At 34.6% G+C, this 27,339-nt stretch overlaps 1 protein-coding gene across 1 annotated transcript in view; it reads right to left on the bottom strand.

Annotated features, from left to right (window-relative positions):
- Positions 1-16,165: 16,165 nt before the first annotated feature.
- LOC140158149 (uncharacterized) overlaps positions 16,166-27,339 on the bottom strand; it is an 89,478-nt gene continuing 78,304 nt past the window's right edge. Inside the window, exon 10 of the mRNA XM_072181317.1 lies at positions 16,166-17,825. Within this exon, the coding sequence (XP_072037418.1) occupies positions 17,648-17,825 (178 nt within the window). The 3' untranslated portion in view covers positions 16,166-17,647. The remainder of the gene's footprint in view (positions 17,826-27,339) is intronic.

Consider the following 27,339-nt stretch of genomic DNA (forward strand, 5'->3'; position numbering starts at 1 on the left):
GGCATGGAAAATCAATTTTGGCGCTTTTCTCAAAAACAAGAAATTTACCGTGTTAGTTGGATTCCTTGAATCATTTCCTTTCTGAAAATGTATTATGTACTTATCATCATTACATTAAAATACAAAACAATGTCTAAAATTTCCGACTTGGAGTGATACTGCCTGCCCCTTAAACATTGCTTAAAGTGCTGTATGCCTACATAGGCTACAAAAAAGGTTCTATTAATTATAGTCAGTGGCGCGCGGGACCAGGAATTTTTTTCGGGGGGCAAAGTGAATTTCAGGGGGCACAAAATTGCCGCAAAAGTGGAAATTTACCGTACGTAATTTGGGGGGGGTTTGCCGCAAAACTGGGGGGAAATAAATTGCCCCCCCCCGTACCGCCGCCACTGATTATATAGCGTGTTTATACTGAGCGTACGGCTTTTTGACCCGCTATTTTCCGGGCACAAAATACCGATCATAATCCGGCCACCGTTACCCAGCTTGTTTCTACTGAGACCAGAAAGCCGGGTCTCGCACGATGCACGGCATTTTTTTCCTGTAAACCGGAAGTACGGAAAACAGATTTCAACGAGCGCATGACGGTTGTATCCTAAATTTAAATGTCTACGTATAGCAGCTCATGGCATAGGACTAAATCACAATTTAGTAGAATTTTCGTTAATCCAAATTGCATTAATTTACCAGTGGATCTAGTAATTGGCTATTATGATAATTAATTTACAGCCAAAATATAACCAACTCATTAACTATAAAGAAGTAGGCCTAGAGTATAAAGTCATATCCACTTTACTTCATCAAGTTCATGCGAGTCACACATGTGGCCAGTGTATATAATATCAGAAAGAAGGAACCTACTACATTATAGGCCTATAATGCCCCTACTATAATACAAATAGAATATAAATTGCGTTATTTTTGCAACACACATGACCTCGACCCGGCAACCGATCACACGGCTCGTTTCTACTGAGCGGATTACACGCTTTGACCCGGCATGATCCACCTCAAGAGGTGGATCACGAAAGGCGAGCACATGACCCGGCATGACACGGCAACCGATTACCCAGATCGTTTCTACTGGGCTTGTTACCCGCCATGACCCGGCACGGCACGGCATGGCACGGAATTTGGCCCTCAGTAGAAACACGCAGATAGTTGCATCTTTTTTTTTCTAAGAGTGAACCCTATCATTTTATATTTTGGGTTTTGGTTTTGGTAAAAACGTTTTAATAACATTCGGGTTATATAGGCCTAAAGGTCATGAAAATATTTTTAAAACGTTTTGTATGAAAACACACTATAATAACATTTTTATAAGTTGTCAAAATGTTATTGTAAAAATATTTTTTGCAAACATTTTTTGACAAATATTTTGTCAACATTTATATAACATTATGTTAGAATATTTTGCAGGAAGTTAAAAAAAAATGTTTTTAAATGTTATGAAAACGTTTAATACGGTACCTTATACCATATAACCCGACATTTAAACGTTTTCTGGCAACCTTTTGCGAATAATCTCGTCCAATATTCATAGCTCGACCAATAAATATGGGCACAATTGATCCAGTTATGGGGAAGGACGGAGTACGTGAATTATTTTGAAGGGGCACTTTAAGAAGTGCCCCTTCAAAATAATTATAGAATTCGGGGAATGGCACGGTGGCATTAAAAGATGAAAAGCGGCCCCAAAAGGCCAATCACAGTTTAAAAAATACTTTGCAATAAAATTGATAGGCCTATATATTATATAGATTGGTTGATTGCATTAAATCGACTATATTTAGCAACTATATGCCTGTTCGTTCTTTCTTGCATTCGTTTATTTATTCGGCGTAATTATTACTTATTTATTTCCCGAGCTATAGTTAATATAATAGTATAGGGCCTACTCGAATTACATTTTGACAGGTGTAGCCTACCGTTGAAACTCTAACATGTTGGAATTTTTTTTTTATCGGGACCCATGTTTAGGGACTTTTTATTTTCAAAAACGGCTGATTTGACAGTTTTTTCTCTTTCAAATCGGGACATTATTTAGAGATTTTTCTCAAATCGGGACCGATGTTAGGGGTCTCTTGCAAAAAACGGCCCATAGGCCTAATCCTGATATATAGGCCTACACAGGTACCCCCTCCCGATTAATTTAGGCCCGGGCCTATAGGCTTACCTATCAACACTTACAGGTGTCCCCGGCCCCGCATTGATTTGTTTAGTACGGTACACCGGGTCGTACTCGTTTTATTCTCTCTAATTTTTTTGATCAACTATTCTAACATATTTAATCGTGACATTGATTATGTTTTTGTTTTGTTTTTCCGCAACTAAGCTTCATAAAATTACCGAATTAAGCTTAGACATTTGAAGTGAATAGTAGTACGAGGAACCCATACCGTACTTAGCTCAGCATCAATAACGAAAATGTCATACCGATAAATGATACCGGTACGTCTGTTTTGCCCGTTTTTTTTATAAGTTTGCCTTGCGAACTAAGTGAATAGACCAACTTTTACAAGTAGCCGTTCATGTGATTGGAAAAATAGCTCCTGCTTATTAAATTCATCATAATTCACCCAAAGTCATGGAAATTCTAAACCAAATCTCCCGGCCAAGTATAGCCCTACGCCCGGTATGCAAACATGGATCAGCTGAGTGACAGGTGTAATTTGCACCTGCGCTGCCGCATATCATTATTTGCCGGCGCACCAAAGTGAAACTCTATATGCGTGTTATTACGCACGAAAAAAAAGTGCCTAGTAAAACTTAGAATTGCTGTTGAGGGCTGAATTAAAAGTCGTCTTATTAAAAGTCATCTTATATAGGCCTAACAACTGCTAACCGTCGCAACAAATTGTAAAGGGATCTTTTTTGTCCGGGCTTTTTGGGGTTTTGTTGCAAAATATTTCTGTTCAGGTTAACATTTAATACACGCAGACGACACGAAGTGATGCGGTTTTAAGCATTTCACAAAGTTTGTGCTTTACAAACCGGCTGCTTGGTAAAAGGTTCGTCGTGTTTTACTTAGCATCTGGCCTAAATTATGTTGAACTTTGCTCTTTCAAGAACATTATTGATCAAGGAAATTCATAGGATGGCAAAGGTGGAAGATGTGGTACGAAAGGTAAGTGTTTCTTGTTTTTTTCCCTAGGTTTAGGCCTAAATGGGCCTAGGGGGCAATATTTAGATTGGAAGAGTAAGACTAAATCCGAGTCTCGAGAGACCGAGACCACTAAGCTTGTGATTATGCATAGGCCTAAGTTTGTATACAGAGTAATGGCCTATTGAAGAGCTTATTGAACAGGTGACTTGCTTAAAAGCTCTTAAATAAACACGTCATGTAAATTGTTGATAATTTACGGCAGGCCTAGGCCCATTGAAATTTGCATTCGGCCCTTGGTCATGTTGGTATTTTCTCCAAATCGTATAAAGAAGATTCAACAATCTTGAAATGTTGAATTTAAAAATAGGGCCTACAATCCAGGAAAAAAATAGTTGGCACACTTGCACTAAACCATTGAAATGTGTGCCCTATATGAAAATTGGAGAGGCGAGAGAAACATGCAATGTATACATGCGAAGTACAGACCCCCCCCCCCCCCCCTAAGCCCTATATCTCGCCCTTTCCCACTCCCATCTTTAAATATTGGAAGGTTTCACGTCATCATGGCTTGGTCCAATATTGAATTGGGGAACCGGGGGCAGAGATAGGCCTATACCAAAAGACAGGCACAGTGTGCCAACAATTTTTTCCTGAATTGTAGGTTTAGTGTGCCAACCTTTTTTTCCTGAATTGTAGGTTTAGGGTGGGGGGGGGCATATACCCCACTACAGTGATAAAAAAAAAAAAAAAGGGGGCGGTGGCCAGTATTTTTGTTGAAGACCGCTAAAATACAGCAACAGCTCGTGCTACATGCAGAATATTTAACAGAAATTAACGTATGTGGCTGGAGGTGGTGTCAATAGAGTTCATACATTCCGAAAAGTGTGGGGGGGCATGCACCAAGGTCTTAATGATCTGGCAGCATTAGAAAGAACCACGAAAAGAAAGAAAAAGGTGATAATTAGTGTTAATGTTTCACTTTTTTCATCTCAAAACAATTAATAAAGTAACAAAAATAATTCTCTGAGCTGAGTGTAATGAGGCCATATTTATTTTTTGTAATTATAAATAACATTAAAGAAATCAAAAGCATGGGTTTTCATTGCTTGCTCAATAGAATGAACCTAAATGGGTCAAACCTAAATGGGTCATTTTAAAAACTTGATTGAGAAAAAACATAATTGAATGATTCATTAAAAGTTGTAAATTTTATAAACCTTGAATAATAATAATAATAATTATAAAGAATAATATATTATTTATAGAGTGTTGCAAATTGGCCTTGTAAACACAAATATTTCATCTTATTTTGGGTTACAATAGGCCTAGCATAAAATTGACACTTTTATCATGCGGCGGGCGGGCCCATCAAATACTGATATGCATTGACATTTTGCTCCATTTCATGTACTATTTGCGGGACTACTATTTGCAATATTATTACAAAAGGATACGGGAATCTTTAAGACCCCATCAGCAATGCAGTACGGCCACCCCAGCATCGGGAAGAGACTCAACATACTCAAGGTAAGGCATACATGGCATAATTATGCAAACCCTGAGACACACCCACCCACCAACCCCGCTTGACAAAAAGTCCACTTTTCAGGGGCAAATTTACCCAAGAAAATCATTAAGACAATTAACAAAGGGATCATTCATGTTAATTATACCGTTCAAATAAGCCCGAAAAGTAGGCCTACATTTAAAGGGGCATTTCGTGATCCACAGCCTCATCCCTCCACTTTTCTCAAAAAAAGTTGAGATTTTTATATCACTGGAAACCTCTGGCTACATAATGTTTATGTACAAAATATTTCTTGCAGACTAATTCGTTTAGCAAAGATATCGTGAAATTTGAATTTCGTTCTGGTGCACCAGAACGAAATTACAACGCATTGTCTATGGAGCAGTGTAATACACATAATCATGCATAACTCGCGAACACAAAATCGGAATCAACTGAAATTTTGGGAATAGGTTTTTTTCGTGGATATCTAATGAAAAATGACATAAATAGAGGATGCTAGGATCACGAAATACTCCTTTAAGGGTTACTAGCTCAGATAGCAACGTTTGCACAGTATTTTTTTCGGGGTCATGAGAGCACATCAGACAGGTCGAATTGCATTCTGAATAGGCCTACAAGGATCTAGGAATGTCCTTATCAATTTTGCTTACATGCAAAAGTTAGACTTATTCCCACTGGCTCAAAATTGACTTTTTCGGGCTAATTTGAACGGATTGGTTAAACATGAAAAAGTGGTCCCTTGTTCCCTTATTAATTTTTCTTTATTGAATTTGGAATTTCTTTGGGTAAATGTTTACATCATCAGTTTTCCCCTGAAAAAGTGGGAGGGTGCATATCATCCGGCCGTACTCCTGGCTACGCCCCTGTAGGCCTATAGACCTAAGCCAGGTTACCTTTACCCAATCTCTTACCTGTGTACAGTATTATTACTGACCAGTAATAAGAATCTGCTTAATTGCTTCAAAGTTGAATTTTGGGACACCATTTTCGAAACATTTTCGAAACAGTTGAAAACGTTTCCGTGAAACTTCACGCGTCTATTCGCTACTTGCACGGTTCCGCCATTATGTACTATGTGCGGGGAGAGCCTCGAACTGGCAGCATACATGAAAGGAAGAATTATGTAACCTTACACAGAACGTTATGACTAGTTCAATTCCCATTCATGTATGCTGCCAGTTCGAGGCTCTCCCCGCACATAGTGCATAATGGCGGAACCGTGCAAGTAGCGAATTGCATATTCTTCAAGCTTCTGCATGCATGAGTGGCTAATGGTGATGTAAGACAAAATGTACGCGGTTATATATAAGTCAAGTCTTACATTTTGCATCGATTCTCAATTTCTCATTATGAACGCGCAATCTATCAAATATGAATCAATCATCTGTTGGTGAGTTTCTTCTATATTTTACGGATATGTTCGGAAAAGGTGCATGATAGGATATGTATATGCCTATATTAGACCAGGGTAGTGCCACTAGGCACCAATTAGACATTATGTAGTTGATCACATAACGTGTAAGATATTTAAGCCTATATGTGTGATTAATCACTACACTCTAAGAAATAAAGGTTCTAAATAGAACCTTTTGGTCCTCTCATGAGAACCCTCCCTCTTGAACCTCTCAAAAAGGTTCTTTAATTTTGGAGAACCCTTAAAAGGTTCTCAAAAGAACCGAAAGCGCTTCTGTAACACATTTTTGGGACCATTTTCGACTATTTTGGAACCATTTTTGGTTCTTTAGAAAACCTCTAAGGGTTTTCCTGAGAGGAAAAATTTAGAACCTTTTTAGAACCTTTATTTCGTAGAGTGTAGGCCTACTTGTATACTGTATATAGGCCTTTAAATCTGTTTTTTTTTTAAATAAAAAATAAGGGGCACATTGGCCTATAAATGCCGAGTTATTTCAGTATTTGGTTCTGATCGCATGCATGATGCACGTATACATACGTCGTATAATGAATGGCAAAATAATAAGCGGTATGCAAGTGAAAGTTTAATATTATGTCATGCAGAATTAATCTTTTCTAGATTTATATTCTTACCAAGTTACTCCCCCATATGATTATATCAAACTATACAAGAAGTTGAGTATTCAATTATTAAAACATTCACACCAGCACACATTGATTTTGGGTTGAAATATGAGATATAGGCATTAGGCAAGGCCTAAATATAGGCAAGGCCTACATTTTGTGCATAATTGAAGAAATACCGTAACGTACCCTACTTGTTTTCTGAAGTAGGTTTCCTTTAATAAATCAGCTAAGCTGATCTCGGTGTATTGATTATAAGTAAGCTATCTACTGCTGATATCGCAATTGATGAAGTAGATTTCATTTAATAAATCAGCTAAGCTGATATCGGTGTTAAAGAACTACCGGTATTTGATTACAAGTAAGCTATCTACTGCTGATATTGCAATTGATGAAGTAGGTTTCATTTGATCAATCAGCTAAGCTGATATCGGTATAAGAGAACTATTTCATTTATTATAATAAGCTATCTGCTGCTGATGAATGAGGTTTCATTTAAAATCAGCTAAGCTGATATCGGCGTTAAATAACTATTTGATTGATTATAAACAAGCTATTTACTGCTGATATCGCAATTGATGAAGTAGGTTTCATTTAATAAATGAGCTAAGCTGATATCGGTGTTAGAGAACCATTTCATTTATTATGAATAAGCTATCTGCTGCTGATGAATGAGGTTTCATTTGAAATCAGCTAAGCTGATATCGGCGTTAAATAACTATTTGAGTGATTATAAACAAGCTATCTACTGTTGATATCGGCCTTGATGAAGTAGGTTTCATTAAAAAAAATGAGCTAAGCTAATATCGGCGTTAAATTACTATTTGATTGATCATAACTTCATAAGCAAGATATCTACTGCTGATATTGGCCTTGATGAAGTAGGTTTCATTTGATAAGTCAGGTATGCTGATATCGGTGTTAGAGAACTATTTCGTTTATTATAAATAAGCTATCTGTTGCTGATGAATAAGGTTTCATTTGAAATCAGCTAAGCTGATATATCGGCGTTAAATTACTATTTGATTGATCATAACTTCATAAGCAAGATATCTACTGCTGATATTGGCCTTGATGAAGTAGGTTTCATTTGATAAATCAGCAAAACTGATATCGAGGATGAAGAACTATTTGATTAATCAAAAGTAAGTTGTTATAAAGCTTGCATACTAGTGATTATAGGTGTTGATGAAGTGGATTTTATTTGATGAGTTTACCTGATACCGCTATTTGAAAGTCGATATCCTACTTGTTCTTTGTCAATTTATTAAAATGATAATAAGTACGCTTAGTATTATACTGCTGACATCAGCGTTGATGAATCATGTTTCATTTGATAAATCAGTTAAACTGATATCGGCGTTAAAAAACTATTTGATTGAGTAAGCTATCTACTGCTGATATCGGCATTGATGAAGTAGTTTTCATTTGATCAATCAGCTAATCTGATATCGGTGTTGGAGAACTATTTGATTATAAGTAAGCTATCTACTGCTGATATCGGCATTGATGAAGTAGGTTTCATTTGATAAATCAGCTAAGCCGATATCGGTGTTAGAGAACTATTTGATTGATTATAAGCATGATAAGTAAGCTATCTACTGCTGATATCGGCCTTGATGAAGTAGGTTTCATTTGATAAATCAGCTAAGCCGATATCGGTGTTAGAGAACTATTTGATTGATTATAAGCATGATAAGTAAGCTATCTACTGCTGATATCGGCCTTGATGAAGTAGGTTTCATTTGATAAATCAGCTAAGCCGATATCGGTGTTAGAGAACTATTTGATTGATTATAAGCATGATAAGTAAGCTATCTACTGCTGATATCGGCCTTGATGAAGTAGGTTTCATTTGATAAATCAGCTAAGCCGATATCGGTGTTAGACATCTATTTGATTGATTATAAGCATGATAAGTAAGCTATCTACTGCTGATATCGGAATTGATGAAGTAGGTTTCATTTGATCAATCAGCTAAGCCGATATCGGTGTTAGAGATCTATATGATTGATTATAAGCATGATAAGTAAGCTATCTACTGCTGATATCGGCCTTGATGAAGTAGGTTTCATTTGATCAATCAGCTAAGCCGATATCGGTGTTAGAGAACTATTTGATTGATTATAAGCATGATGTTGATAAGTAAGCTATCTACTGCTGATATCGGCCTTGATGAAGTAGGTTTCATTTGATAAATCAGCTAAGCCGATATCGGTGTTAGAGATCTATTTGATTGATTATAAGCATGATAAGTAAGCTATCTACTGCTGATATCGGCATTGATGAAGTAGGTTTCATTTGATCAATCAGCTAAGCCGATATCGGTGTTAGAGATCTATATGATTGATTATAAGCATGATAAGTAAGCTATCTACTGCTGATATCGGCCTTGATGAAGTAGGTTTCATTTGATCAATCAGCTAAGCCGATATCGGTGTTAGAGAACTATTTGATTGATTATAAGCATGATAAGTAAGCTATCTACTGCTGATATCGGAATTGATGAAGTAGGTTTCATTTGATCAATCAGCTAAGCCGATATCGGTGTTAGAGAACTATTTGATTGATTATAAGCATGATAAGTAAGCTATCTACTGCTGATATCGGCATTGATGAAGTAGGTTTCATTTGATCAATCAGCTAAGCCGATATCGGTGTTAGAGAACTATTTGATTGATTATAAGCATGATAAGTAAGCTATCTACTGCTGATATCGGCATTGATGAAGTAGGTTTCATTTGATCAATCAGCTAATAAGCTGATATCGGTGTTAGAGAACTATTTGATTGATTATATGTAAGCTATCTACTGCTGATATCGGCGTTGATGAAGTAGGTTTCATTTGATCGATCAGCTAAGCTGATGGTGCTGGAGAACTATTTGATTACAAGTAAGCTATCTACTACTGATATCAGCATTTATGAAGTAGGTTTCATTTGATCAATCAGCTAAGCCGATATCGGTGTTAGAGATCTATTTGATTGATTATAAGCAAGATATTTACTGCTGATATCGACCTTGATGAAGTAGGTTTGAGTGAAAATAATTTATGTAAGCTTTATCTTGCTGCTGGCGGTATTAGTAGGTATATCACCCCAAAAATAAGCGCAGCAGAAACATGTTATTTGATGCTTTTAATTGAATCATCGTTATGAATGCTTCAAAAAACAAAAAACAGAATTGAAATCGGATAATGCAAAGTGATGTAACGTCAACTTGAAGATACCCGGAAATCGGTGAAAACCTGCCACAAATTGCTATAAATGGCAAAATGGTAATTTTTGGGATTTGTAATGCTTATTCGGACACTTACTTGAAAAGGTAGCATTGATTTAAGTATCACAGATTAATTGCATATCTTTCCGGACTTCGTTAAAGAAAACAAGATTAAAAAATCTCTCCTCGAATAAATGTAATAAATCCACCAAATATACAATTTTAGCCATTTTGACCAATCTGCAGCTAATTAATATGTCCAGCTAATTAATATGCAAAAATAATGCCAACAGAGAACCGTACATGATATGAGGATGCGGCTCTTTTGCACACATAAGTACCCAAAGTTCTTTCATTTGGTAACAAAAAATACACAAAAAGTCATTAATTATGCAAATTAGCTAATTACATCTAATTATATATTTATGCCATTCTTATGTTAATTAGGCATATGTAATTTTACTTTTTTCAATGTTTTATTTATGTTTTATTCATACAGCATGATTTTGTCAAATATGAACCTGCTGTGATGTTGAATAAAGAAACTGCAGTTAATTGCCTAAGTGCACCGAGTTTTCAATTGGTATAGGGAAGTGTTTCACTCATTGTCCAAGGAAAAAATACATGATAACAAACACTGGTATTTCAGACCGGTGGTACTAGGTCCTCTATTTCGAGAGACCTATATTTATTGATTTATGGACGATCTAAAAAAATCCATAAAACAGGTCTTAACTCTTAAACTAGGCAGTGTTTAATTTCGGCGGAGTTGATAGTGATTTAGGAAATGTTTCACCTACCACATATTAAAAAGACAAATTATTGTGATCAATGAAACATAACGAGGAAATCGTTTTTTGACATGTATGTTTTCAAAAATTGGCCAACTTTGATCCGCGCGCTTTTTGATTCACTGTTATGTATGCGTGCACAGTATGACATAATTATTGTGCAGCCACTGTGACATACCTAGTATTAGTGTTTATGAAGTAAATTCACATACATTTGATAAATTAGGAAGCTTATATTAATGTTGAAGACTGAGCTATTATATTCTAGGGCTTAAATTTTGATAAATTAGCCATCTACTGCTAATACTGCTATTGTTGATTAAGTAGATGTCTGTATTAGATAAATTGGCAAAGCTAATATCAATGTTGAAGAGCTATTTAGCCATGCTTATTAAAATGATATTATAAAGCAGCTATCTACTGCTGATATTGTTGTAGATTTATTAAATAAATGAACAAAGTTTGAAAAGCTATCTACCTACAGATTCAAAATTGTTAGATTAATTAGCTTGTCGGATTCTGTTGTGAAAAACATTTTGTCTCAGATGTTATCTATACTGCCAACTTGGATGATGATCATACTACTTGAAAATAGCATTAAGGCGAGCTGGTTGGCAAGGGCCATATATTTTTTGCAGTGTATTTCTTAATATTAAAATTGATCCTATATGTTATAGGAAATGAGTCAAGGAAGCCAATATTAGCATTTATATTTCCATACGTCTTGAAAGCCAATAATGTACAGTACCAAAAATTTTCAGGCGTTTTCCCCCCTCCCCAGAAAAAAAATCATGCACATGGGCAGAAATGACACCACTAATATCCAACCTTGGGGTCTGCTTTTTAAAACCCATATCATTCCTCTTGTGTCAGCTTTATTTGTTTAAATATTTGAGTAAAAACACCGCTATAGGCCCTGCTTCCTTCCGATATGCTTGACACACTTCACCACGCGTGAACATTTACAAAACCACTGCTGACATATTTAGACGTCTTAGCTGCTGCTCTTGTTCGGCCAGTACAGCCCAATCCATCTTTACGCAAATTCTGCTCTTAAGCGTTGCATAGGGGATGAGAAGGTTTGAGTGCTGGTGTCTGACATGAGAATGTGTGACTGAGAAAATACTTACAAACATTGCAATCATGAACACTGGTTTGATGTCCGAAGTCGTCATCAAACAATTAGGTTTGACATGAGAGGGTCCAGTTGCAAACAAGCTGCATGAGATCACTTTCATCTCATTTCTGCTGTTTTGTGGCTGTGTTCCGTTGACAAGATCAGTGGACGTATCTTGTGCATTAGATGCAACATAAAAATAACATCAACAAAGCATGTCCTTCAAAAGTGTGTGACCAGATGAAGAACTTCATCTCGCATTTTCCGTCATAAAAACTGAGGTTTTGGTATAGCTCAAGTTTTTCTCATTCAAATTATCCCAGTAAAATTTAACGCCCAAGATATGCTTCATTTAGATGCTGAAGAAACAAGCTGTGGTGGTAGCCACCACCGCAAGTACATGTACTATCCTTTGGGCATGGCTATACATGCAGTAGATAGCTTACTTTATAATCAATCAAATAGTTAAAATCAATATCTTCTCAGCTGATTGTCTCGAGACATCAGGAAAACACACAAAACAATGATTTAGACACAGCATTACCCCCACGATCATGAGGACCATTTAATAATAGCTTATTATCCATTCAACATTTTTATAGACATAAATATGATTAAGATAAATAATGATACAATTTCATATAAATTAAGACATCAACATATATTGAGATATTTAATGACAGCAAGCAATTTCCAAATTATTTATCTTTCAACAAAATTATTGAAATACAAGAATTATTGGAAAAATGTGTACAAGTCAACCAACCATATAGGCTGGACACAAAAGTTGACTTCTGTATCACATTTAACCAAAATAATTTATGTTAAGCCAAATACAGATATTTGGATCAACCCGAGAGGATTGGATTGGAAAACCACATTTTAAATGCAATAAATTTAATTAATTAAATAATAAGGCATCTCCAAAAGAAGAATTAATGCCAGCTCATTTAATGAACATTTAGTAATTAAGTTATCAACACGGCAAAATAATCTGTTGTCAAATACATCAAATCACGCTAGATACTCCAAACTCTGAAACATTAATTACCCCATTTAAAGCGTAGTAGAAAGTGGAGACAATCTACTGACGAGGTTCTTCAGGATTTGAAGAAACTCCATACAAAGCATTCATTTCCCTTAAAAAGCGTAGTAGAAAGTGGAGACAATCTACCGACAAGTTTCATCAGGTATTGACGAGACTCCATACAAAGCGTAGTAGAAAGTGGAGACAATCTACCGACGAAATTCTTCAGGATTTGAAGAAAATCCATAAAAAGCATACATTTCCCTTAAAAAGCGTAGTAGAAAGTGGAGACAATCTACAGACAAGTTTCATCAGGTATTGACGAGACTCCATACAAAGCGTAGTAGAAAGTGGAGACAATCTACAGACAAGTTTCATCAGGTATTGACGAGACTCCATACAAAGCGTAGTAGAAAGTGGAGACAATCTACAGACAAGTTTCATCAGGTATTGACGAGACTCCATACAAAGCGTAGTAGAAAGTGGAGACAATCTACCGACGAGATTCTTCAGGATTTGAAGAAAATCCATAAAAAGCATACATTTCCCTTTAAAAGCATAGTAGAAAGTGGAGACAATCTACAGACAAGTTTCATCAGGTATTGACGAGACTCCATACAAAGCGTAGTAGAAAGTGGAGACAATCTACAGACAAGTTTCATCAGGTATTGACGAGACTCCATACAAAGCGTAGTAGAAAGTGGAGACAATCTACAGACAAGTTTCATCAGGTATTGACGAGACTCCATACAAAGCGTAGTAGAAAGTGGAGACAATCTACCGACGAAATTCTTCAGGATTTGAAGAAAATCCATAAAAAGCATACATTTCCCTTTAAAAGCGTAGTAGAAAGTGGAGACAATCTACAGACAAGTTTCATCAGGTATTGACGAGACTCCATACAAAGCGTAGTAGAAAGTGGAGACAATCTACAGACAAGTTTCATCAGGTATTGACGAGACTCCATACAAAGCGTAGTAGAAAGTGGAGACAATCTACCGACAAGTTTCATCAGGTATTGACGAGACTCCATACAAAGCGTAGTAGAAAGTGGAGACAATCTACAGACGAGATTCTTCAGGATTTGAAGAATCTCCAACATATCGTACATATTCATCATTAACCCTCATACAGAGAAACTATGCAACACATTTATCTAACATACCTAAAGCTTAGAGCAGGAGTAATTTGACACAATTTTATTGAAGTATCTGTGACATTTTTAACTTAACTGAAATACCCTTCCCAATAATGGGAGGGAGGGTGGGATTTTTTGGTCCTGTCTGATCGAAAGGAGAAATGCAAGTGCATCACAAGAAAACTATGGCCACAACAAAGGAAATAAAAAAAAGAACGGAAGACCTGATTGGCTGTCCACCACTAAAGTGACTGGTGAGTGGCCAAGAAATTGGCTTGTTGCTAGACAACAATAACAACCCTATAAACTATGACCTGAATTAATAATTAGCATGAAAACCTGAAGGTAGGCCAGAAACTCTGAAGTGGGCTTGAGTGGACTCAAGTGGAAATTGAGAGGATAATCAAGCCTTTGCACTCAGATGCACATGACTGCCTAAGATCCCCTGATGCTAAGACAATCTAGTTTTTAAAAGATTGGCACTTTTAAAAACGGAATTTATCAAACATTAAAAAGTTACTATTCTGAGGGGGAAATATCATCACTTACGCATTTATACATGTACAAAAATGTTTGCAAACTTGCTTTACACATATTGTTGGAAACTTTCAGATTCACAATCAAAATCAAAGTCACTGATAAATGATAACTCAACAACGGCTCACAACAGTGTGTCTGTGAATCATTTATTTCAATATAAGTAGTTTAACGATAACAGTCAGATCCGTGTCAGAACAAAAAGCATGATAGATTATTTCTGATATTTTGCTTTTGGAATGAAACCCAAAGGATATTCCGAGGTCTAAGCAAAATTTCAAGGTTCTTGCCTGACTCACCCACATTTTCCATTTGAATTAATACTCATATCACAATTTTTCAAAATACCTGAAAAAACAACTGATGCAATCCATTCATAAGTTATAATAATAAGTCTTTATTTTCCACATCATCTACATTAACAACAACATTAAACAAACAAGCAAGAATATATAAAAAAAAACACGAAAAGACAAAAAAAGACAAGTAAAATGACATGGAGGAGATGATCAAAAGGCCATGAAGAACAGAAGTTATCATCCCCTAAAACATAATATCACAAACAAGATTTAAATAATGTTTTTGTCACCACAATGAATATAATACCATTGAAATGACCTAAGCATTAATGTATAAACATAGAATTATCATACAAAATTTGTAGATAAAGTAAGACATTTATCGCTCTAAAGAAGCATGTACATGAAATTACAACCAAGTTTGATTTTTAAATATTTCTTAAATTTATTTCTGAAAGTTTTAACATTCATAGTATTTTTTAATTCGAGAGAAAGGTTATTCCAAAGGGAAGGCCTTATTAAATGTCTTGACACCTTTACTCGCAAAGTTTGATTTTCTTTTCTGAATATCATAATCATTGTTTTTCCTAGTTTTGTGGCTATGAATTTCATGTCTTTTACAAAAGTATTCCTTAAATATGTTTGGCAAGTCATCACTAATGTTTGTACATGAGTACACCAAGTTCCAATTTATAAGATTCATATACATTCAATATATTTAGATCATTAATAATGGTCTGCTATGGTGCCTGAAACTAGTTTTACATAAAGTCTGCACAAAAAGTAACTCAGCTGTTATAAATACGCCTAGATAGATTCAGAACTAATAATTGTGTTCACAATATGTCAACATAAAAAGAAGGATGATTTATTTACGCGCATTTTGATACCCCATTTGTCCAATTTTGTTCAATATTGACAATATAGTAGTGTTTTGAAAGAAAAATACCCCACTGTAAAAGTTGCAGTTATTTGTATTGATTTTAAGTATTTACGTGTTTACAGTGCTGGCATTATAACCATTGATCGCTGTAAACTGCAACTTTTAATTTCGGGTATTTTTCTGTAAAAGCACTACTGTGTTGTTAATATTGAACGGCATTTGACGAATGGGGTATCAAAATGTGTGTAAATAGATCATCCTTCTTTCTATGTTGAAATATTGTGAAAACAATTATTAGTTCTGAATCTATATGTGTATTTATAACAGCTGAGTTACTTTTTGTGCAGACTTTATATTCCTAACAGTACGTTTTTGAAGTTTAAAAATCTGATCCAAATGTGTTTTACATGCGTTTCCCCACGCTATAATGCCATAGTTTACATATGGTAGAACAAGTGTACAATAAAGGGTACCGGTATACAAAATACATGTCTTGGTACAAAATGTTTCATTTTATTAATAATTCCAATACTTCTGGATATTGTCATTGGAACTCCCCCTATTTGGTCCTTCCATGTTAAGTTTTCATCAATTTGAACTCCAAGAAATTTGGTTTTATTTACTTTTGTTAAGCTTGTTCCATCCAGTTCAATATTTAGTGCTTCAAATTGTCTATTTGTTTGGTGTTGAGTTCCAAGTACCATATAGTTTGTTTTGCTTGCATTCAGCGAGAGCTTATTAGCTCGAAACCAAGTTGTAACTTCCTTTAATTCGGAATTGATCAGATTTACTTTGGAGTTAATATTTTTATGTGAAAAAAGGATAGTAGTGTCATCCGCAAAAAGTACAAAATCCAAAATTGATGAAGTATAAATAATATCGTTGATGTACCGGTACAAGATAAATAACAACGGCCCCAATATTGACCCTTGAGGAACACCGCACCTACCATCACTTTTCAATTTGTTTCATTCGATCTGTATAATATTATATTTTTTAAACAAAATTTTTAAATTTTAAATTAAAATTTTACATTTGATTAAAAAATTGAGTTGCCAACCCACTAGCGACCAACTACAAAGCACTTAATTATGTGATGTACAAATAAGGTACTTGCTTGCATGTAAATTGTTCGTTCGTGTAGAATAAATGTGCGAAAGTCATTAATGTTACGCAGAGGTCCACTATTGTTTATTCTTAGTCAGTGGGAGTGGTCTAGTTCATAGACACATATTTTGATTAGACAATTGCATGATTTCGGGTGCCGTCTATCAGGCCGTAGACGACCCCACGTCATCATGAGTGTTGATAACGCGTAACACGCTAAAAGCCTTGTAGAAGTGCGCCTATATGTGTTGCGCTGTATGCGTAGACTAGTGCTGAATACACGCACGCGCTAGCAGTACGCGAAACAGAACTTCGTGAAGTTTTTTAATAAGGGAGTTTTTATGACGGTATGCATAATATTTGCTTTAAAAAATAGTCAACAGTTTATATTTTATTTAACCGACTAAGAATGAGAATATAATAACCGATAGGAATTTTTGTTTTTACTATCCTCTACCTATGATAGACGACAGGCAGGTCCAATATTTTTATTGTAGTGGATGCTCAAAATATTGGTCCTGCCTGTCGTCTATCACACAGTAGAGGATAGTAAAAACAAAAATTCCTATCGTTTATTCTCTAATTAGTAACCGCATATCGCATGTACGTTTTGGCAAATAAATAAATATGATTGGTTCTCATGTATCGCGTCTATTCATGATATCCCAATACATGCCATCCCAATGTGGGTTTCCAACTACTGCTTCAATGTGATGAGTCACATACACTCTATTTTACTCTTTTTTCCTCCTTATTTAATAACTGGTGCAAGAGACTGTAGGAATGCCACCAGGTTAATATGTGAACATTGTAACCATAAACCATAAAAAAGCCCAAGGGTTACTTCATTCTTACTTAGTTCTTATTTTCCACTGGTGTAAATCGTAAATACATGCCATCAAATGTCTTCGTCACCAATCTTTGTATCCAAATTGGTGGCCTATCAGGATCTACATCAATGTAGAAACGATGAAGCATCTTAGACATCACAACTTTGATTTCATTCAGAGCAAAATGTTGACCAATGCAGTTCCTGAAACAAGAACAAAATCATAGAAACAAATGTCACTTTTACTCATACATTAAAGAGTGTACAGATAGCACACCAACAGGCAAAAATTTATATGCTGAGAATTCTCACATATTCGCCAATTGCACGATCATCTCAAACCGAGATTCTACCCGCAAAGTGTGTGTTGTCACTGTTGTGTGTGTACACCCGTCAAACATGTGCTTTAACTGCCGTGTACGATTTGCAAAAGCCTTCTGACGCGCTGCTAGAAAAGAGTGAGAAGTAAACAATGCACTTTTTGCATGTTTTGCGCATGCGTTTAAGTTTGCAGGAGGACCTCGTTTGGGGAGCAAGATGATGGATCCATGCAAAGGGTGAATTCACAATGGTCATTCGACCAAAAATTACTCATGAGTGCCTTTGCGTGCATGCAAAAAGATGTAAAAATACACAGTATTGGCATAGCAGTTTTGTACTATATTGCCATTCATAGAACGATTAGCCATCATTAACATGGCTGTGCACTCACTGAAAAACATTTATTTAAAAAGCTGTAAATTCTTCATTATTCATGCAAGATATAAAAATGTACCTTTTTGGAATGGAAATTAGTCAAGGAATCTAAAAATACAGATTTGGGGGTAAAAACACATTTTGGTGAAAATCACAAAAAAACACATTTTCACCTTAAATTTTGGCTAAAATGAGTAAGAAGTCATATTTTGTGTCTCTAATACCTCCCAATAATTCAAGTATTATTGGGGGACATAGAAATGACTATAAATATGGCAAATTTAATGTTTATAGCCAAGAGACCAACCCCAGCAAACACAACGTTTTCGACATCATTCGCAAAAGGTTATAAAAGGTTGTCAGAAAACGTTTAAATGTCGGGTTATATAAAGGGTATATTAAGAGTATTAAACGTTTCATAACCTTAAAAAACATTTTTTGATAATCTTCTGCTCAGCAAACAAAAATGTTTTACAGAAAACATTTAAATGTCGGGTTATATAAAAGGTATAAAACGTTTTAATAACATTCCAAAAACATTCTTGAAAACTTGATACAAAACATTCTAAACAGAATGTTATTTTGGGGTTGAAAAATATTTGCGACAAAATGTTTGCCCAAAATATTTTCAATAACGCTTTTAAAACGTTTTCATGACCTTTATATAACCCGACATTTAAATGTTTTTAAAGGTTTTGAAAAAACATTTTAAGAACATTTCTGTGTTTGCTGGGTTCAAACATTTTAACATAATGTTCTTTAAGTATTGACACAATATTTGGCAAAAATGTTTGTAAAAATAGTTTACAATAACATTTTTTGAAAACATTTAAAAATATTGTTGTAGTGTGTTTTCATACAAAACATTTTAAAATGTTATCATGACCTTTATATAACCTGAAATTTTAATGTTATTAAATCGTTTTTACCTAAACCAAAAGCCAAAATATAACTTATTTAAAACGTTTTTAAAACGTTTTTGTGTTTGCTGGGACCACACTTGTGCAGCCTGTTTTCGCACTGATTCTGGAAACAGTTATCTTCCAGGATCTGTGGAAAAAGTACATTGGCACACTTTGCCTGTCTTTTGGTATATCTCTTCCCCTGCTACCCCAATTCAATGTTGGAAAAAGCCACAATGTCAACAGGTATGTGGGGAGTGGGGAAGGGTGAGATACAGGGGAAAGTATGTGCTTCACATAATATCACATGCATGTTCCACTTACTTTTCCAATTTTTATATGGCACACATTTCAATTGTTTAGTACAAGTGTACCAACTATATTTTCTAGGATTGTAGGTCACTTGCTATAAGCCAAATCAGCATTAAAATTTGCAATGCATTGTGGGACAGTTTTGGCACTACTTCTATTTTTGCATTCTAACCTAATTTGGGAAAAAAGTTTTTGTTCCTACAAAATATTGTTTAGAATGTATTTTATTACAAGAAAAAAACCACATGGTTATTTCATATATTATTAAAAATATGTTTAATGATAACCTTATTAAATGAATGAAGCAATTTCCCCCAATATGTCAAGGTGTCCCAAAACTGCCCAAATTGTCCCACAATGCTTTAGGAATTTGTAATGCCAATGCCACTTAAAGGTGGGTAACCTGATTGACAGCCTCATCCCCCAAATGCAGATTTTGATATCAGCTGAAAGCTCATATTTTGGAGTAACTACAGAATACCCCTCTCGGGGGTATATAGTTGTATGAAGTTGTAACATGTTTGTATGTATTGGAATAGGGTGTTTTGTGCTTGAGTGGGGTATTCTGTTTTAATGATTTGTGTATGGTAATGTTGTGAGTGTGTTATTCTGGAGACTAAGTATAGGTCTTGGGTTTTTGTGGGCTTAGTTGGCGCAGACGTAGTCGAAAAACCGACAGAGTTGGCGCTTGACGTGGGCGTAGTTTAAATTGGCGGGTTGATCAATGCAGCGTAGATGCATTATTTAAGTTGCAGATGAAACAAAGGAAGTATGTTTGCTGGTACTACTCGGGAGTAGGCCTATAGGCCCTATAGGTGTCGGTTTTTAACAAGGCGCGGTCGGCGCAGAGCGTAGTTGAAAATTGACAGGTTTTTATAAATGTGGCGTGGATTTAGTATTGCTGGGGATTTGTCCCGTTATACCGCTGAAGGAGTTCAAGATGTGGTATTTTTTTGTGTGATTGTATTTGAATTAGTTGTTGGTACATGTATAGGCCTACTAGGACAAATTCTATGTCTAGTTTTTATGTCGGCGTAGTCGGCGCAGACGTAGCTGAAAATTATCAGGTTTGGGCTTTGGGCTTGGACGTGGATAAAATTGGTGATTTTAGGAATGGGACATAGTGTTTGGGGGATTTGTGCCATGCCCATGATGTTGAATTAGTATAATATGTTAAATTGTGTGTGAATGTGGTGGCAGTACATGAACAGTATGTTGGACATAGGTCTTGGTTTTTAAGTCGGCATGATCGGCGCAGTCGGCGCAACCCGTAGTTGAAAATGGCAGATTTTGCGCTTGGGCGTGGGCGTAGTTAAAAGTGGTGATTTTAAAATGGAGCGTGGGCGCGTATTGCGGGGGATTTGTCCCCAATGGCGTTGAAGGAGTAGGCCTACAAGATGTTGTTTTGTGTTTGATAGTGTTTGAATTTGTTGTTGGTACATGTAAATTGGACAAAGTATAGGTCCTGGTTTATTGTCGGCGCAGACGTAGTCGAAATTTAGCATGTTTGGGCTTTGGGTGTGGTCGTAATTAAAATGGGTGATTTTATAAATGGGGCATGGACGCAGTGTTGGAGGGGATTTGTCCCGTTGAAGTTGAATTGGGATGGTATGTTGTTTTGTGTTTGATACCAGAAGTGTTTGAGTGTTTTGCTGCTACATGCAGTGTTTGGACCGTAGGTCTTGGTTTTTATGTGGGCGCAGTCGGCGCAGACGTAGTTCAAAAATAGCAGGTTTTGCGTTTAGGCGTGGACGTAGTTAAATTATGTTAACTGTATCAAATAAATACCCTTATCTGGAATGAACTTTTGTTTTGGTTTTTAATACTGAACATTTACGTAAAAATATTGCAGGCTATTCTTTATTTTTTTGCTTCAGGACTAATGTTGCTAAAGTTTTTACAGCCCCCCCCCTCTAAGTGCACAAAAACTTTTTAACCGCCCTGTTCATACACCCAAAACTTTTGAATCCCCCCTATATTCAGAACTCCAAAATTTTATAACCCCCCCTAGACTACCCCGTAGTCCACTTGCCCATTGTGCATACTCTGGATATTGTACTTAAGCTTAAAACTCTGATTTAATTAATGTGTGCACAATTGATAGATTTTCACATCTGATCAGTCACCCTACTCCCTCTGTTTGTTAGCTTCCATATTTCGGGGCTTCGCTATCAATAAACTGGTAGATTCCAAAATCAGAATTGTTCAGTATTAAAGTGAGCCGTTATAATTATGCAAGATAATGTTGCATTCAATTACTTTTATTGTCACTAATCGCCTGATATTTTTAACTCTTTATGACCATTTTACTATTGAATACTTTAATTTTAATAAACATCAGTATAATTTTGAGTTCAGCGAAATGGGTTCATCATGACTAATAATAACATATTTTTAATAAATTTCGACTATGGCATAGTCTAGGAAAAGTTAGGTTACAGATCTGAAAGGCCAAAGCTGAATCATATTGCCTTGCACAGGGCACTTCCGAGAAAATGGTCTCTGGCAGGAGTGATGATGAGTTCACTGACCTTTTAACAAGTTCAACCATGGTTCAACAAAAGTCAATACGATTACGTAATTGTTCATGTGATGACACACACAGAGGGAAAGTCAATATTTACATTTCTTGGTCATAAACCTCACCTCCATGCAGTAGCCTTTATTATACGCATTATAGCTGATCTGGGTAATCAAAAACAAATCTACCCATCGTGGCTTAGGGTTTTAATAACATGCTTAATTTCCGGGATTGATTAAATTTAAATAATGGATACACATTTTAAGTTTAGTATCAGTTTTGTTATTTAGTTAAGTTGGGTTTTTGAGAATTAAAAAAAAAAATTTTGCTTAAATCATTAGAAAATATGTACCATATTGGCTGAAATTTTTAGGTTGAAAAGTCGGGTATGAGAAGTTAAGGTTACAAATTGTACCAACCCGAAATTTTTATCACTTTGTAATATTTTAATAATAATAATAATAATAAATAAGCATTTATAATGCGCCATTTATCTAGAAAATTAAATCTAATCCAAATTTTCATTTGGTATGTTTCTTATTAATATTTTTTGAGGAAAAAAGTGAGGATTTTTTATCACTTTGTAATTTTTTCATTTGTTATGTTTCTTATTTATAGTTTGTGAGGAAAAGTGATAGTTTTTCATCACTTTGCACATTTTGAATTTTTTATGTCTTTTAATATTTTGTGAGGAAAAAAGTGAGAATTTTGTCATAACTTTGCAAATTTTTTATTTATTATGTTTCTTATATTTTTCTGGTGAAAAAAGTGAGGATTTTTACTACTTTTATATTTTTGATTTTTAATGTTTTCTATCATTTTGTGATGACAAAAGTGAGGATTTTTTTTTTTTTTCGCAAATTTTTCATTTGTTACGTTTCACTTTATTTTGTATGGAAAAAAGATTTTGAAATTACTTCGGATTTTTTTTAAATTTTCTGTATAATGTACAATGTTGCTTTAAGCCCATGGATTGAGAAATTTAATATTATTATTCCATGCCTTGATATTGTTTGATTGCATTTTGTAATATTGTTTTGAAAGTGATGAAAAAAGTGATGAATTATTATGATGTCCAAAAAATAGGTGCCAAAATTTCTCCCCCAAATCGTGCCATATCTAATTATATTTCGAATGTGATAGAAATCCTCACGTATCTCATCACAAAATAATTTTAAAAATGAATGAAAAATTAGGCGTCGTAATGAACAACTTTTTCATCACAAAATAATAAGAAATATAACAAATGAAAACATTCCAAAGTGATAAAAAATCCTCACTTTTTCCTCACAAAATAATAAGAAACGTTAAACATAACAAATGAGAAGTTGGCGAAATGATGAAAATAATTCTCACTGTTGTCATCACAAAACATGATGATAACAAGTGAAAAATTTCCAAAGTAATACAAAAATTCCTTACTTTTCCTTAAAAGTAATAAGAAACATAACAAACGAGAAATTTCTAAAGAGTTAAAATATCCTTACTTTTATCATCACAAAATAATAAGAAACATAAAAAACTGCAAAGTGAGGATTCTTTCTCATTTTTAACTTTCCTTAAATCGGGCCTCAATTGTCTGAAATTGATAACATTTTATTTTTAAAGAGGGACTATGAATTTAATTCCAATATCATATTATTGAAATTCTCATCAATATTAACTGTATAGCTACTACTAGCTAAAACTACTGTTCTTTGAATGGTTCAAAATGCAGATGTTCAATCGAAATACATATTATGCAATATAGGACTGTCCGCATTTTTTAGGTGGGTAATGTGTATAAAACAAAATAATGAATATCTACGTCATTATCATTTGTTTCCCAATTTTAAAACAAGATGTTTAAGAAAAGGAAAACAAATCATACATACAAAAAAAAATCACATTTTTGACCAAAAACACCTTCCAACCCAAAAATCACATTAATTTTGACCAAAAGTCACATTTTTGATTTTTGACCAAAAGTCACATTTTTGATTTTGGACCAACAAAAAAATCAAATTATTGATCAAAAAGCACATTTTAGACCAAAAACTAATTTTTGATCAAAATCACATTTAAACCAAAATATCACAATGTAAACCAAAAATCACATTATAAACCAAACATCACATGAATTGAGTAAAATTACCCGGTGTTGAGTAAGGGGAAAGATTTTACACTGCTGTTGAGTAAAATTTTGCACAATACCGTACCTGGGCAAATGATAGCATTTTTTGCAAATCATTTATTAGACGAGTGGATTCTATAGCCATTTTGGCTGCTGAAACCGAATCCGGAAAGCTTTTTTGCCGGGTTTTTTGCATAAAATGTATCTACATTGGTTCAGTGGACTTTTTCAAAATGGCCGGCAGTATATTGTGGTAGGGTTAGGGTTAGGGTTAACCGGGCAATATTAAAAGTACATGACCTAAAATTACAGCTATAGGTTAGATGTTCAGAAATTTGGTACTTTGGTAAAATAGTGAGTGAGGGCAAGGCATAGCTAGCCAACTCCCGTGTTAATTGAATGGAGATTTGACCGAAAATTTTGGTAAACTGACCGCTCACTTCTGAAGAATGCCACACGAAAACGGTACAAGCTACATTTAAAGTACTCTCTGTTCGATCATCATGATGAGTTTCTTATATAGTATGCCGAAATGGGGTACTGAAGGTGATTGACAAAGGGTCGTGCTTAGCTGATAAGTAAGTGACAGCGAACATGAAAATCAGCGCCCATAACCCAAGTTAGTAGCTAGTTAGCGGAGACCGTCGCTGGACTGATTATTGATTATTGAAGTGCCTTATTTTATAGATATACGCACGATTTAGGGCAAGAAAAAAAAACCCGGGACACTTTTGGAGACATCATCATCATCATCATCATCATCATCATCATCACTCACTTTCTACATTTTTCTAAACAACATACTGTTTTAATAAGATTTTTTCTTAAAATGCATGTAACTATAATTATTGTTTAGAGCGTGATGAAATAAAACATCACGATTTTCATCACAAAACAAATATAATGCATAAGAAATTGTTTGTTTTAGAGCGTGATGATGAAATAAAACATCACGGTTTTCATCACGAAACAAAGTAATACATAAGATATCAATTTTTCGTGAGTGATGAAATAAAACATCACGATTTTCATCACGAAACAAAGTAATACATAAGAAATCGTTTGTTTTAGAGCGTGATGAAATGAAAATTGAAAGTGTTATACAACTCCCGGATACATCTTAAAAACAAATTTCCATCTCATGATTGAATAGGAAGTTTGGTCAAACAGAGTATAAGGCATGATATTGATAATAAATACATAGTCTTAGGAAGCAAAAACATTGTTTAAAATTTCAACCATTTACTAGAAACATTTTACCTTCATTTGTAAATATTTATAAAAACGAAATATTTGGAGCAAACATCGTTTTCAAAATATTTTTTCAACTCCAAAATAACATTATGTTTAGAATGATTTGTACAAAGTTTTCAAAAATGTTTTTGGAATGTTATAAGAACGTAAAACATGTTAATAACATTTCAATGTCGCATTATATAAAGGTCGTGAAAACATTTTAAAAACGTGATTGTAAATACTTGGACAAACATTTTTTTCAAAATATTTTTTCAACTTTCAACTGCAAAATAACATTCTGCTTAGAATGATTTGTACCAAGTTTTCAAAAATGTTTTTGGAATGTTATAAAAACGTAAAACATTTTAATAACATTTAAATGTCGCGTTATATAAAGGTCGTGAAAACATTTTAAAAACGTGATTGTAAATACTTGGACAAACATTTTTTCAAAATATTTTGCAACTCCAAAATAACATTCTGTTTAGAATGATTTGTACCAAGTTTTCAAAAATGTTTTAGGAATGTTACAAAAACGTTTTTACATTGTTGAGCAACGATAATGCTGTAGGATGTAAAACATATAGCCCTTAAGTTAGGCCAAATAAACAAAATTAACATGTTTCACGTCTTCTTTGTTTCCTTTGTTGAGGTTTCTTCAATTAAATTTGTATTTTGTGAAAGTCAGTTATTTTAACAAAACAAATATTCTTCCTATAGCCTTGCTAATAAACTAGAAACACTTTAGGAATGTTTTGAGATAAATAAGGGGGTCCTATATGTCAGTATAACAAATAAAAAGATTTCTCCTCTTTTGTGCAGACATAGTGTATGCTAGAATAACTATAATTATGGGTATTCACGATTCTGCTCTAAAAAATAAAATGCCCTTTCCTCCACCTTGTTTGGAATAAGTCGGAGGTAAAACATGTTGTTTATTATTGAACTTGGCCTTCACTATATAATACATTAAAACATATTAGAAACACTTTGACCAAGTTTCAGGGCAAATTTATGCAAAATAAAAGTAGGCCCTACCCCGAACATTTATGCATGGATTTTTAGCAAAATATTGGCAAAAATTATATGTTAATGAGCTTCTCCAGTCATTTTAGCTTATTGACTTGATTGATTATTGATAAAGACAATACGATACAAAGAAAATATAAATTGATGTATTTTGAAAACCGTGAGCCTATGTCCGATTGATTCCAAAGAAAAGGCATATTGATCAGTGTACTTTGGTCTACTCAATTAATCTGTTTAGAGCACTTTTATAATGCCTGCATAACCACCTTAAACAGCTCAAGACACAAAATGTTAGGCAGTAGTCCAGTTTAAATATTATTTTCTTCATGTATTAATTTGTAAGTATTTAGTGGTGGAGGGTTTTATGTAATGTTATTCTTCTATTTTGTACAGAGCGCAGTAAACATACTGAACACATTGTTCACCCAATTGTAATTAGGTAATGTAAAACAAAGCTTTAACATAGAACTTATTATGTGTTACAATCAACAATATCATTCGAATCCGCAATCGTACTTTCGCTTTAATATAAGAACATCAAGAATGTAGCAATGGAAACAGGCCTTCCTGTTGAAGTCAAATGTTTATTGCTTCGAATGACAATGGGCTGAGATTGAACGTACCAGCCCAGAGGATGATTTAAGGAAGGCCCATCATGCACTGTAAAAGTGTTATCACTAGAGTTTCAACTGCAACTATATTTTTCAAATCCCATTGAACTCTGTGCAAAAGATGTTGTTTAAGAATAGTCCGTGTGTCATTATTACTTGGTCGATTTCAGATGTAAAGTGATGTATGCATGAAGGATAAATCACACCTTCTGTAGATAAGATAACATAAAATGTGAAATCGACCAACTTTTTGAAGGTGTTTTTATTGTAAATATATCTGTCCAAATTCAAATTGAAC

Source organism: Amphiura filiformis, chromosome 1, assembly GCF_039555335.1.
Source record: "Amphiura filiformis chromosome 1, Afil_fr2py, whole genome shotgun sequence".
Lineage (NCBI taxonomy): Eukaryota > Metazoa > Echinodermata > Ophiuroidea > Amphilepidida > Amphiuridae > Amphiura > Amphiura filiformis.